At 42.6% G+C, this 13,750-nt stretch overlaps 1 protein-coding gene across 5 annotated transcripts in view; it reads left to right on the forward strand.

Moving 5' to 3' along the window:
- Positions 1 to 9,770, forward strand: part of CCDC62 (coiled-coil domain containing 62) — a 42,206-nt gene extending 32,436 nt beyond the window's left edge. For all 5 annotated transcript variants that reach the window (XM_027566923.1, XM_027566920.1, XM_027566921.1 and 2 more), the window contains 2 exons: positions 8,196 to 8,289; positions 8,981 to 9,770. In XM_027566923.1, coding sequence (XP_027422724.1) covers positions 8,196 to 8,249 — 54 coding nt within the window. In that variant the 3' untranslated portion in view covers positions 8,250 to 8,289; positions 8,981 to 9,770. The remainder of the gene's footprint in view (positions 1 to 8,195; positions 8,290 to 8,980) is intronic.
- The last annotated feature ends 3,980 nt before the right edge of the window (positions 9,771 to 13,750 follow it).

Here is a 13,750-nt window from a genome sequence, read left to right on the forward strand (position 1 = left end):
CCCTATGCACAGGCTAAGTAGCTGCGGTGCACAGGCTGGGTTGCTCTGCAGCATGTGGGATCTTCCTGGACCAGGGATTGAACCTGCGTCTCCTGCATTGGTAGGCAGATTCTTAACCACTGAGCCACCAGGAAAGCCCTTAATGCCTACATGCAGGCGTGCATGTGTGCGAAGTTGCTTCAGTCGTGTCCAACTCTTTGTGACCCACTGGACTACAGCCCACTAGGCTCCTCTGCCCATGAGATTCTTCAGATAAGAATGTTGGAGGGTTGCCAGTCCCTTCTTTAGGGGATCTTCCCAACCCTGGGATCAAACCCACATCTCTTATGTCTCCTGCATTGGTAGGTGAGTTCTTGACCACTAGTGTCACCTGGGAAACACTAGACTCAGTGGTAAAGAATCTGCCTGCCAAGCAAGAGACGTGGGTTCAATCCCTGGGTTGGGAAGATCCCCTGGAGGAGGAAATGGCAACCCACTCTAGCATCCCTGCCTGGGAAATCCCGTGGACAGAGGATCCTGGCGGGCTACAGTCCATGGGGTCAAAAAAGAATTGGAACCAACTTAGCTACTGAACAACCACCACCAACATCCCTCTCAAGATATAGAACATCTCCATCACCCCAGAAAGTTCCCTCATGGTCTTTGGAGTGAATCTTTCCCTACCTCCACCCTAGGCAACTACTGATTTGACTTTTATCATTAGAGAATAGTTTTGCCTGTTCTAGAACTTCATATAAATGCACTGATACAGGTTTTACTGTTATTTTATGACCAACCTAGACAGCATATTCGGAGAAGGCAATGGCAACCCACTCCAGTACTCTTGCCTAGAAAATCCCATGGACAGAGGAACCTGGTGGGCTGCAGTCCACGGGGTCGCTAGGAGTCAGACATGACTGAGCGACGTCACTTTCACTTTTCACTTCCATGCATTGGAGAAGGAAATGGCAACCCACTCCAGTGTTCTTGCCTGGAGAATCCCAGGGACGGGGGAGCCTGGTGGGCTGACGTCTCTGGGGTCACACAGAGACGACTGAAGTGACTTAGCAGCAGCAGCAGACAGCATATTAAAAAACAGAGACATTACTTTGCCAACAAAGGTCCATCTAGTCAAAGCTATGATTTTTCCAGGAGTCATGTATGGATGTAAGAGCTGAACTATAAAGAAAGCTGAGTGCTGAAGAATTGATGCTTTTAAACTGTGGTGTTACGGAGAAGACTCTTGAGAGTCCCTTAGACTGCAAGAACATCCAACCAGTCCATCCTAAAGGAAAGCAGTCCTAAATATTCATTGCAAGGACTGATGCTGAAGCTGAAACTCCAATACTTTGGCCACCTGATGCAAAGAACTGACTCATTGGAAAAGACCCTGATGCTGGGAAAGATTGAAAGCAGGAGGAGGAGGGGACAACAGAGGATGAGATGGCTGGATGGCATCACCGACTCGATGGACATGAGTTTGAGTAAACTCCGGGAGTTAGTGATGGACAGGGAGGCCTGGCGTGCTGCAGTCCATGCGGTCACAAAGAGTCGGACACGACTAAGCGACCAAAGTAACTGACTGACTTAGAGGTTGTACTCCTTATCTAGCCTCTTTCAGTAGAATTATTTTGAGATTCATACGTTGAATTCATTCATTCATTCATATGTTGCTGTTTATCAGTATTTCACTCTTTTTTATTGCTGATTAGCATTCCATTGTATGAAAAGACCACAGTTTGTTTATTTGCCTGTTGATGGGCTATTTGGGTTGTTTCCAGTTTTGGACTATCAGAAGTAAAGCTGTGAACATTTCACACACACAAGCCTTTTTTTTAAATTGACATATATCTTCATTTTTCTAAGGGTAAATACCTAGAATTGCTAGTTATAGCATTTAAATTTTTAATAAACTGCCAAGTCATTTTTCAGAGTGGTTGGTACCATTTTATGTCCCTCCCAGCCCTGTATGAAAGACCTAGGTTCTCCACAGCCTCACACAACCGTGGTTTTTTTTTTAATTATTAATTTTTGGCTGCACTGGGTCTTCGTTGCTGCTCACGGGCTTTCTCTAGTTGTGGTGAGTGGGGGGCTACTCTCTGTTTGTGGGGTGCCGGCTTCTCATTGTGGTGGCTTCTCTTGCTGCAGAGCAGAGGCTCTCGTGTACTGGCTCAGTAGTCGAGGCTCAGTAGTAGTTACTCCGTGGCATATGGAGTCCTCCTGGACCCAGCAATCAAGTCATCGTCCCCTGCTTTGGAAGGCAGAGTGTTAACCACTGGACCACCAGGGAAGTCCCTGACCTCAGTGTTGTCAGTCCATTTGATTTTAGCCATTCTAGTATATTTGACATAGCATCTCACTGCCATTGACTAATTTGCATTTTCCTGATAACCTAACGACAAGCATCTTCATGCACTCCTTGGCCCTTCAGGTGTCTTCCCCTTCTCCTATGTACTCTGTTTTCCCGGCATCTCTAGAATCAGTGAATCCGTTCAGTTCAGTTCCGTAGCTCAGTTATGTCCGACTCTTTGTGACTCCATGAACCACATAATGCCAGGCCTCCCTGTCCGTCACCAACTCCTGGAGTCCACCCAAACTCATGTCCATCAAGTTGGTGATGCCATCCAACCATCTAATCCTCTGTCGTCCCCTTCTCCTCCTGCCCTCAATCTTTCCAAGCATCAGGGTATTATCTAATGAGTCAGCTCTTTGCATGAGGTGGCCAAAGTATTGGAGTTTCAGCTTCAACATCAGCCATTCCAATAAACACCCAGGACTGATCTCCTTTAGGATGGACTGGTTGGATCTCCTTGCAGTCCAAGGGACTCTCAAGAGTCTTCTCCAACACCACAGTTCAAAAGCATCAATTCTTCTGTGCTCAGCTTTCTTTATAGTCCAACTCTCACATCCATACATGACCATTGGAAAAACCATAGCTTTGACTAGATGGACCTTTGTTGGCAAAGTAATGTCTCTGCTTTTTAATATGCTATCTAGGTTGGTCATAACTTTCCTTCCAAGGAGTAAGCTTCTTTTAATTTCATGGCTGCAGTCACCATCTGCAGTGATTTTGGAGCTCCCCAAAATAAAGTCAGCCACTGTTTCCACTGTTTCCCCATCTATTTGCCATGAAGTGATGGGACCGGATGCCATGATCTTAGTTTCTGAATGTTGAGCTTTAAGCCAACTTTTTCGCTCTCCTCTTTCACTTTCATCAAGAGGCTCTTTAGTTCTTCTTCACTTTCTGCAATAAGGGTGGTGTCATCTGCATATCCGAGGTTATTGATATTTCTCCCGGCGATCTTGATTCCAGCTTGTGCTTCCTCCAGCCCAGCGTTTCTCATGATGTACTCTGCATAGAAGTTAAATAAGCAGGGTGACAATATATATCTCCTTAATGTATTCCTTTTCCTATTTGGAACTAGTCTGTTGTTCCATGTCCAGTTCTAACTGTTGCTTCCTGACCTGCATACAAATTTCAGGAGGCAGGTCAGGTGATCTGGTATTTCCATCTCTTGAAGAATTTCCCACAGTTTATTGTGATCCACACAGTCAAAGGCTTTGGCATAGTCAATAAAGCAGAAATAGATGTTTTTCTGGAACTCTCTTCCTTTTTCGATGATCCAGCGGATGTTGGCAATTTGATCTCTGGTTCCTCTGCCTTTTCTAAAACCAGCTTGAACATCAGGAAGTTCACGATTCATGTATTGCTGAAGCCTGGCTTGGAGAATTTTAAGTATTACTTTACTAGCATGTGAGATGAGTGCAATTGTAAGGTAGTTTGAGCATTCTTTCGCATTGGCTTTCTTAGGTATTGGAATGAAAACTGACCTTTTCCAGTCCTGTGGCCACTGCTGAGTTTTCCAAATTTGCTGGCATATTGAGTGCAGCACTTTCACAGCATCATCTTTCAGGATTTGAAATAGCTCCACTGGAATTCCATCACCTCCACTAGAATCAGTGAATAATACATTGGAAAGTATATGACATCTGAAGGCAGTATTTTTGCCAACTTAATGATTATCTGATTCTAGCTGTGGGATGTTAAGCAAGAGATTTAATCACTTTCCCTCTCCTGTGAAAGGAATGTTGCAATGAGATCTCTCTTCTGGATCTTTCCAGCTCAAAAATTCTTTTAAACCAAGTTTTCAGTAACCTTTTCACTAACCTGAAGTGTCTTTAAGTCCTTTGCCCATTTTAAATATGAGTTGTTGGTATTTCCTAGGAGGATTTTTTTCTTGACAAAATCTTTGCAGCATCAGTGAAGTTGTTTATTTACATTGGGGTAGAACATTTTTGCGTATTGGTAAGAGTTTTTAAAGTTTTTAACAGCGTTTATTGAGGTATAGTTCACCTATCCATAACCTTCCCCCTTGTAGAAGTGTACAGTTCAGTGGTTTAGTATATTTACAAAGTTGTGCAACTGTCAGCATGATCCAGCTTTAGAACCTTTTCATCATTCCAGAAGGACCTTGCACCCACTGGCAGTTACTCCCCATTTTACTTCCCCCTGCTTCGGGCCGATGTTCATCTACTTTCTGTCCTTGCGGGTTTGTTGGGCAGAGATTTTTCATCAGAGTTTGTTGAATAGAATTCAGAAGATCCATACATTTTGATGGAGGGGTAAAAATTACACATTAGGTTATTTTTGTTAATCTCTAATTGAAATAGAGCATGTCCTTCAATTATGATATAGAAATGAGCCATCTTCGCACCTGCTACTTATGATCTTGTCATTAGTAGAAATAACAAATAATTCTACCACATTGCAGTTATTACTGGTGTCTTGAAATATCATTTACACTAAGTATTGTATCAGAATTACAGACCACTAGGCCTGCTGCTAGACCTTATTATTTAATGCCCTAGTAAAGAAGGCTATATACTATTGTATCACAGTCTTATTTAGTATTTTGATAACCACAGTTATAGCTGCCATAATGCAACATATGGGTTCCTAAAAATCACCACACAGTGCAAAACTGCACAATAAAAACCATACAATTTATGGGGAAAATGGGATTTGGAACGTAGCCTCAAAACCTTTATCAGCGACACATCTTGAAAAGGACATTTAAATGGTAGGACAGCTTTATGCTTGTGTTAAGAAACACACAAATATTGCCATAAATGTGGCACTTGACTCTGAAAAAGCCCTGAAGTTTGCAGGTAGAATTGGGTGTCGGAGAGGCTGCAGTCTGTGACTCCCTGGAAAGTGGCAGAAGGAAGGCGATTGGATGGAAAGTCGTAGCAGCGGGTGTGGATGTGTTTCATGACACCCCCGGGGCGAGAGCTGGTGGGCGTTGGAGAGGTCTGGAAGTAGGGGTGGGTATATTCCTAAATGACCCAGCCCAGTTCACCTAGGGTTTCTTGTGGACAAAAATTAGGCATTAACAAACGCAAACAACTCAAGTCATTCTTAGATATAGCAGATGAATTGGAACAAATATGTGTTTTCAAAACAAGTGTCATAGCAGAACCAGCTATGCTTCAGAATCATCCTTCTGACAGCTCCTACTCACCCTCATGGCCTCGGGTTCTTCTCTTAACCTCCTCTTTGGGGTTTCGTGTTAATTCCTAAGATGTAATCAGGAGCTCTCACTTTTGTCCTCATAGCACTGCTTGAGGGTGGGGGGGGGTGTGTGTCAGAGTGCGTGTCCCAGCACATGACAGCTGGGAACATCCATGGGTCTCTGCTCCCGCTTTAGCACCTTTAGGAGCCTCAATCACTCATGCTGGCCCCCACGCCCTGGTGTAGCACAGGCCATACCTGCTACAGAGTATGCTTGGTAAATACTGTGAATGGAGCTGATAGGAGTTCAGGAAGAATGCAGAAGGGTGACCACAGGTGTAGATGGAAAAAATGCTACAGCTATTCAAGTTTGGTGAAAACTTGGTTTAAGAGAATTTTTTTTTTTTTTGGTTTAAGAGAATTTTTGAGCTAGAAAGATCCAGAAGAGAGATCTCATCACAACCATTCCTTTTACAGGAGAGGGAAAGTGATTAAATCTCTTGCTTAACATCCCAGCTAGAATCAGATAATCATTTAGTTGGCAAAAATACTGCTTTCAGATGTAATATATTTTCCAATGGATTATTCACTGATTCTAGAGATGTTGGGAAAGTAAAATTTAACTAACAGAAATCTACTTGGCAATGCACTTTGCAAATTCTGCCCCTCTGGCGCTTTGAGTGGAGTATTGCTGGTAACAGAAAAAGTAAATAATTTTGTAAAAAATTCTTAATTTTTGCAGCAAGGAAGCAGGATAAATTTTGAGCAGCTTGTCTGCTTCCCCAGGATTTTGCCATCTGTCGCTAAAGACAAAGGTCTTAATTGAAAGCCTGTCTCTGAAATAGGCATTCTCACATTGCTGGGGAAGCACAAAGTACTTCTGTCCTTCTGGCAAGGAACCTGTCGATGTTGTCTAAAACTTGCCCTGGCAGCATCACTTTGTGACTCTCTCATTCACATACAGCTGTGTGTATGTAAAATGGTATATGGACAAGTTTTTCACGGCAGCCTTGCTTTATTTTTATATTATTATTTTTAAAATATTTATTTTTACTTATTCATTTATTTGGCTGCACCAGGTCTTAGTTGTGGCATACGAACTCTTAGTTGCAGCTTGTGGGATCTAGATTCCCCGCTGAGGGATCGAACCTAGGCCCCCTGCATTGGGAGCGTGGAGTCTTAGCCACTGGACCACCAGGGAAGTCCCATGGCAGCATTGCTTTATAACAGCCAAAGTTAGGAACTGATCTGAGTGTCCAGCAAGAAGAATCTGAGTGAATAGCTGTGGCCTGTCCACCAACGGAATATTACCCTGAGACAGAACAGGAAGGTCGTAGGTGCGGAGATGTTTCCAGGATGTTCAGTTCAGTCGCTCAGTCGTGTCTGACTCTTTGCGACCCTGTGGACTGTAGCACACCAGACTTCCCTGTCCATCACCAACTCTGAGAGCTTGCTCAAACTCATGTCCATTGAGTTGGTGATGCCATCTAACCGTCTCATCCTCTGTCATCCCCTTCTCCTCGGCTCTCAATCTTGCCCAGCATCAGGGTCTTTTTCAGCATGTACTAGTGAGTGAGAGGAGACAGGATCCTGAAAGCTTCATGTGGTATTCTACACATGAGGTGGGAACAGGAATCTGTCTATGTATATATGTTCAAACCATGCTCTTTAAAAAACATTAATTTAAAAATAGAGGAAAAACAGGAATGAGTGAGACAGCACAGCTGCCGCACCATCAGCAGCAGGCCTCCTGCGGGGTGGGGTGGGTTTCAGTTTCAGCCTGAAACTGAAGTTGGAGTTTTGACCTGAACACAGGACTCAGTCTCCTCATCAGTGGTTGGCAGCTGTTGGGATTATCTGTCAAGGTTCTTAACTTTTTCTGTGGCAGGCTGGTAAAGCCTATGGATCCCTTTTAGAATCATCTTTTAAATTTTATTTTAGTATCATTAAAAAAAATTTACTTATTTATTTTTGGCTGTGCCATGAGGCATGGAAGTGTGGAGTCTTAACCACTGGACCACCAGCGAAGTCCCCCCTAGAAAAATGAAGTAAAATACATCATATTGTAAAATACATAGGAAGGCTATCCCAGTAGAGAGGAAAGCAGCGTGATTAAGAGCCCAGGGGCCTGGAAGCACCGAGAAGAATCCCAGCGTGGCTCAAAGGCTGGCCCCGTGGGAAGATGAGGCGGCTGAGCAAGCTCAGGTTCGCCACTGGAGTCTACCAGTGTCTTTCCAAGTATCCTCCTCCTCCTCTTTCCTTCTTCTTTTTTAATATCTCCCCAAAACCTAACCATGTTACGCCCTCAGTAGGCACCGTGCTGAATTAAAGCGTTGCTCAGAGTTGTGGAGTCTTCTTGATGACCCTTGTCCTCACTGCAGGCTCACCGCAGAGTCTATATTAAGGCTGACAGAGAGCCAGTTATATTTGGGCGTTAGCTGACTCCCAGGGTTTAACCATAACACGCATACGGTAAAGCAAATAGAACATTCCAACTGCAGGCTTAGAGACAGAGGGGCCCCACACATGAGCAGGAAATCAGTCCATCTTTGCTGGCTGGCTGGCTGATGGTTGTATGAAATTGCTTCATTGTATTTCATTAATTCCCTAAGGTCTTTTAAAGGCATTTCTGCTGTATTTGTGTATTGTCCTCCTAAGTATTTTCTTGTTCCATCCTGGGTACTCATTGGGAGTTGTTTTGTAGAATATGGAAGTCTCAGAAGAGTCAGCTGAAAAAAATACCCCTCTCGGTAACTGAAGAAAACAAAAGTTAACTTCAGTGTTCATCGTGATCATGGGTAAGTCACCTTTCCTTATCTCACCTTATATTTATATTTAATAAGTAACTTGGGAACATTGATAATCTAGAAGCACAGCAATGAGTTTGACCTCTAGTCCTTTCTCTCTTGCCTGACCTATTTATACACACCTTCTAAATTTAATCAGAGTCAAATGTCAGTTACTTATAAGAGAAATGCAGATTCAAAAGTTCTTGTTCTCAGTACCTAGAATTTTAAGCCTAAAGAAGTGAATGCATATAGCTTTCAAACTCCCATGTCAGCATTTCATCCGAATGTCTGTCTGAAAAGAAGTCTTTCCATGGGGTTTCAAGTATTCTAAAAAAGGCTTATTGACCCAGGAAGCACTTTCTTGATTTGTGTTTCCTTCTATCGAACCTTCATTTCCTATGCCAAGTTTCTTTAGAAGCCAGTTTGATAAGTTAAAATATAAAATCATCTCAGTTGTTTTCCACTTAAGCATAAGAACATTTTTTACAATTGTGAACGCACCAAGCGTAAGCAGCCCTCTCTCCCTGTCTTTTTTCTCTTTCCTGAGAAGTCTTCATGTTTATAATAGTTTGCATGACCTTATGTTGTTGAGAATCAAGACTGTATAGTTCATTTTTTTTTTTTTAGAAGCTGGGAGCTTATCGCACACCATCCAGTGCTCATTGATTTTGATTTGATTAACTCTGTTTCCTTCCCACAGAAGCTGATTTCTCATCCATGTGGAAGGCAGGAAGCAGACATTCATACCTAATACTTAGCCTTGAAAACAAAAAGCGGATGGTAATCCTTTGTAAGCAGCATCTAATACCAAAGGGGAGCTGAAACCGAAAGTTAATTTTTAAACATCTGTATCTTGTTTGTCTTCAGGTTAGCCATTTTCATGTGGAAGAAATATTTTTCATGTGTAAGAAATGAGACCTAATTGTATATTATATGTAATATGCCAACTTGGAATTTATGCTGACAGAGAAAAAGCCTTCTCTATAAAGACGCTGACTCTGGTTAAATACTCCAGAAGCTCTTTAAAAGTGTGAACATCAAATGGAGAATCCATGCATAAAAAATGCTGTTTTAGCCATCTGATTTTTTTAAACCTGTGCATACATTTACATTATAGCCAGTAGCTTATCAGTGTCAGCTCCAAATATATGAGAAATAGTGTTCCCTTGTGGTTTTAGCCCTGAACTTGGCTGTGTAAATAGCCATAAAGTGATATGATATAAAACCTTTTTAACTGCAAACTATCTCTTGGGCTACTGACAGTCGAGGTCCTTCAGTCCCAAAAGCCGAGCAGAGCTCCCTCTTGTCTGGATCAGTAGTAGTCCCATCAGCTTATACAAACCAAAGCTCGCTGGAAGATCAAGTTTTATATGCATTTTTTTTTAATCCTTGAAGACTGAAACTTCTGTTTTAACCTGTAAAGTAATTTAATTTTTTAAAGAATATAATGATCAGCTTCAGTCAATAAAAAATATTTTTAATAATAAAAATAGTTTTTTGGGGTTTCTTTTTCTGACACAGGAGCGAAATAAGGACGGTTACTCTCTTCAAACCAAACCTGGCAAGTTAATTTCCTGAGGAATGGGAATGCAGTTTTTTTAAGCATTGCTGATATCAAAGTTCTATTGTGCTGTATCAATGCCCCTTTGTTAAAAGGTTTCAGTGCTACTTCAGAGATGATTTTCATGAGAGTGGAGGAGCCACCCCATTTAGCCTTTTTAATGAGGGTGCTGAAAAGAGAAATTGGGTGAAGTTTGGCTATGCTCTTTATAAACACTTGCTTTCTCCCCCAGGCTAGGCTGGTTTATACAGGGCAAAACTGAGAAAGGTCCTGTGTATAGTCGATTGTGAACCATTGCCTCCAAGTTAGAAACCCAAAATGTCCCTGGAGAGGCCGACTTTCTGAGAAACAAAATATTAAATTTTCTCCTTCTCTTCATGATAGGTTCACGGCTGCACGTCAACTTACCTAGTGAAAAGAGAGAACACTGATGAGATGCTAAGAACACTTTCAGGGACCTGAAGGATTTGAAAAAAGTCCAGTTGTTTTGTAACTAAATGTCTTTTAGCTCATAGAGTTATAGTATCTACCCATGCCTATTCTTACCCATCCATATTATTGTGTATTACAGTACATGCATTTCAAAAATGGAAACCTTAGTATTATCAATTTCTCTCTCTCAACCCTAGTTATTTAAGTCCATAAGCAATTTCTGTGAAAGAGAGGCAGCCTTTGGTTACAAGATAAAACTAGATTTCAGCCTTTATATTTTGTCATCAACATTTTTCATCTTGAAAGGGGAATTCCCTGGCAGTCCAGTGGGTAGGACTCTCTGTTTTCACGGCCAAGGGTGAGGGTTTGGTTCCTGGTTGGGGAAGTGGTTTTTCCGGTAGTCATGTATGGATGTGAGAGTTGGACTATAAAAAAAAGCTCAGTGCCGAAGAATTGAAGATTTTGAACTGTGGTGTTGGAGAAGACTCTTGAGAGTCCTTTGGACTGCAAGGAGATCCAACCAGTCAATCCTAAATGAAATCAGTTCTGAATATTCATTGGCAGGACTGATGCTGAAGCTGAAACTCCAATACTTTGGCCACGTGATGTGAAGAACTGACTCATTTGAAAAGACCCTGATGCTGGGAAAGATGGAAGGCAGGAGGAAAAGGGGACGACAGAGGATGAGATGGTTGGATGGTATCACTGACTCGATGGACTTGAGTTTGAGCAAGCTCCGGGAGTTGGTGATGGACAGGGAAGCCTGGCGTGCTGCAGTCCATGGGGTCACAAAGAGTCGGACACGACTGAGCGACTGAACTGAACTGGGGAAGTAGGATCCCATAGGCCATTCAGTGGCCAAAAAAGGAGGCAACTGAATTGTACTATAATTTGCCTGCCAGAAATTATCTCAGCCTTCAAAAGAGACTGATGGAAGTGTATTTTTAGAGTTTGTGAACAGATCTATTAAATAGAAATAACCCAAAAGAAAGAAATTCTGAATAAAGATAATGCCGAAATTCTGAATATAAGATAATACTTAACAGTTTTACCTTAAAAGTGCTGATAGAATGCAAAGGATTGAGGGTCACTATGGGGTAAGCTTGGTTTATTTCAGGAAACGTGGCTGAGGTTTAGAACCTTGTGTGTGTGTGAATCGCTCAGTCGTGTCTGACTCCTTGTGATAATATGGACTGTAGCCCACCAGGCCCCTCTGTCCATGGGATTTCCCAGGCAAGAATACTGGAGTGGGTGGCCATTTCATCCTCCAGGGCATCTTCCCCACCCAGAGATTGAACCTGGTGCTTCTGCATTCACAGGCAGGTTCTTTGCCATCTAAGCCACAGGGAAGCCCCAGAACTTTGTGTATACCATTGATCCTGGATTGATCTGGAGTTGTTCTTGGTGACCTTGACCTGAGATTTTCCTTCTCTGGTTAGATACCAGTAGCTACAGTGGCTGTTTCAAAGCCATGCATCTTTGTTTCTCTTGAGCCATGAGATGACAACTCTGTTGGGGTCCATTTCAAAAAGGTTCATCATTCTGGGCCAAACAGAATCATCATAGTAACCACTACATACGTGATACAGAACAATGAATACAATCAGATTAAGAAACCAGACGCATTAATCAGAACCACAGCTGACAAGGTAGGTTAAAAACCAGAATGGTCTTTGAGAGAACTTCATCAAATGAGGGCACATTAGTCAGTCCTGTAAATGATGATTTCTGGGTCCTCAGCCAAATGCAAGCTTAAGAGGTCTAGCAAAGAGACAAAATAATTTGAGCTCGCATTAAATATTGTTTTGCTGCTCACTGCAGACACAACAGGGAGCAAAGCAGACTCAATCTTTGTTTACAGTCTAGTGAAGTTGTTTAGTTGTTAAGTCATGTCCAACTCTTGTGTGACCCCATGGGCTGTAGCCCCCCAGGATCCTCTGTCCATGGGATTTCCAGGCAAGAATACTGGAGTGGGTTCTCCATTTCCTTTTCCAGGGGATCTTCCTGACTCAGGGAGCAAACCCATGTCTCCTGATTTGGCAGATGGGTTCTTTACCACTGAGCCACCAGGGATGCCCATCTAATGGAAGCGACAGATCTTAATCAAATCACAAATAGGTTGTGAAAACCTGGTAAGTGCTACAAAAAATAAAGCTTTGAACTACTGTGTCAGCATACAATAGGAGCATAGGTCAAGAGTGGAGGGTTCAGGGAAGGCTTCCCTGAGGAAGTGGCATCTGAACTAAGCCTAAAGATAAGTAGATGCTGACTGGCAAACAGGAAGAAAAAGAGCATTCCAGATAAATGGTAACAGCATGTGCAAAGGCCCTGAGGTAGAAAGGAGCGTGATACATTTTCTGACCTGATGGACTAGGATGGAGCAAGATGAAGCAGGAAAGAGAGGCTGGGACACCAGATCAGACACACGTCAATGAGGCAGCATGGGAATTACAATACCATCATTTACTAAGTCCAATGATGTAAACTCTACTGTTTGCTTTCTTGGTTTTCCTTGTAATCAGGTCTAAGTTATCCAGTTGTCCTAAATGCTCCTAAATATCCAATATCCTAAATGCTTTGCCCTTGTAATGGCCCAGGGGAAGCATTAAACAGCACTGGAGATATGCAACAAAAAGCAGAATCTCAGCAGAATAGTCACAGAGCCAGTTCTAGAATCAGGTCTCCTGCCTGAAGTGTTCTCACGAGGAAAACCTGACAGATTGAGGGTGGGGAAGATTATGTCCTTGTGTCCATAGGAATGCTCTTTCATAAAACTAAGCTGTTTGTTGATGTGCCAAAGTACGGGGGACTCTGTATTCACTTTTACAGCTCCTTCATTCCACACATATTTTTGTTGGATGTTGCTAATGCACCAGACACCCTGCTAGGCACCACCAGGATAAAACTGAGTAAGGCAGGGAACCCCCTGCTGGTCCAGTGATCAGGGAACTCAGATTGCACAGTCTGTACTGTGTGACAAAAAATTACTAAAAAAAACTTAGTAAGACAGTGTGGTCCTTGCCCTCCAGCTGCTCAAATATCTTTCTTACAAACAGATCAATCATAATTCATTAGAGATGTCTTTAACAAAGTATTCTGGGATCCCGACAGTATTGAGCACAGCTCCTGGCACAGTTACCAACCCTTTATTATTGATAGGAGTGGTAGTTGGTTGCTGATGTTAAGTCCCTGTGGCAGACATTGCTTTTTTTTTTTTTTTTTTAATTTATTTTTGGCTGTGCCACGTGGCGCATGGGATCTTAGTTCCCTGGCCAGGGACTGAACCCATGCCCCCTGCATTGGGAGCTCAGAGTCTTAACCACTAGGCCTCCAGGGAAGTCCCAAGTCCCTGTGGCAGACATTCTAAACCCAGAGGGGGTGTTGCCTGGTTTAAAAGAAGATGCGTGAAGGTCACATAATACGTGCTTTTGTTGAATGTGGAAAAAGGTGTTTGACAAACAGCTGGTTTGGAGCCTG

The sequence above is a fragment of the Bos indicus x Bos taurus genome, chromosome 17 (assembly GCF_003369695.1).
Source record: "Bos indicus x Bos taurus breed Angus x Brahman F1 hybrid chromosome 17, Bos_hybrid_MaternalHap_v2.0, whole genome shotgun sequence".
Lineage (NCBI taxonomy): Eukaryota > Metazoa > Chordata > Mammalia > Artiodactyla > Bovidae > Bos > Bos indicus x Bos taurus.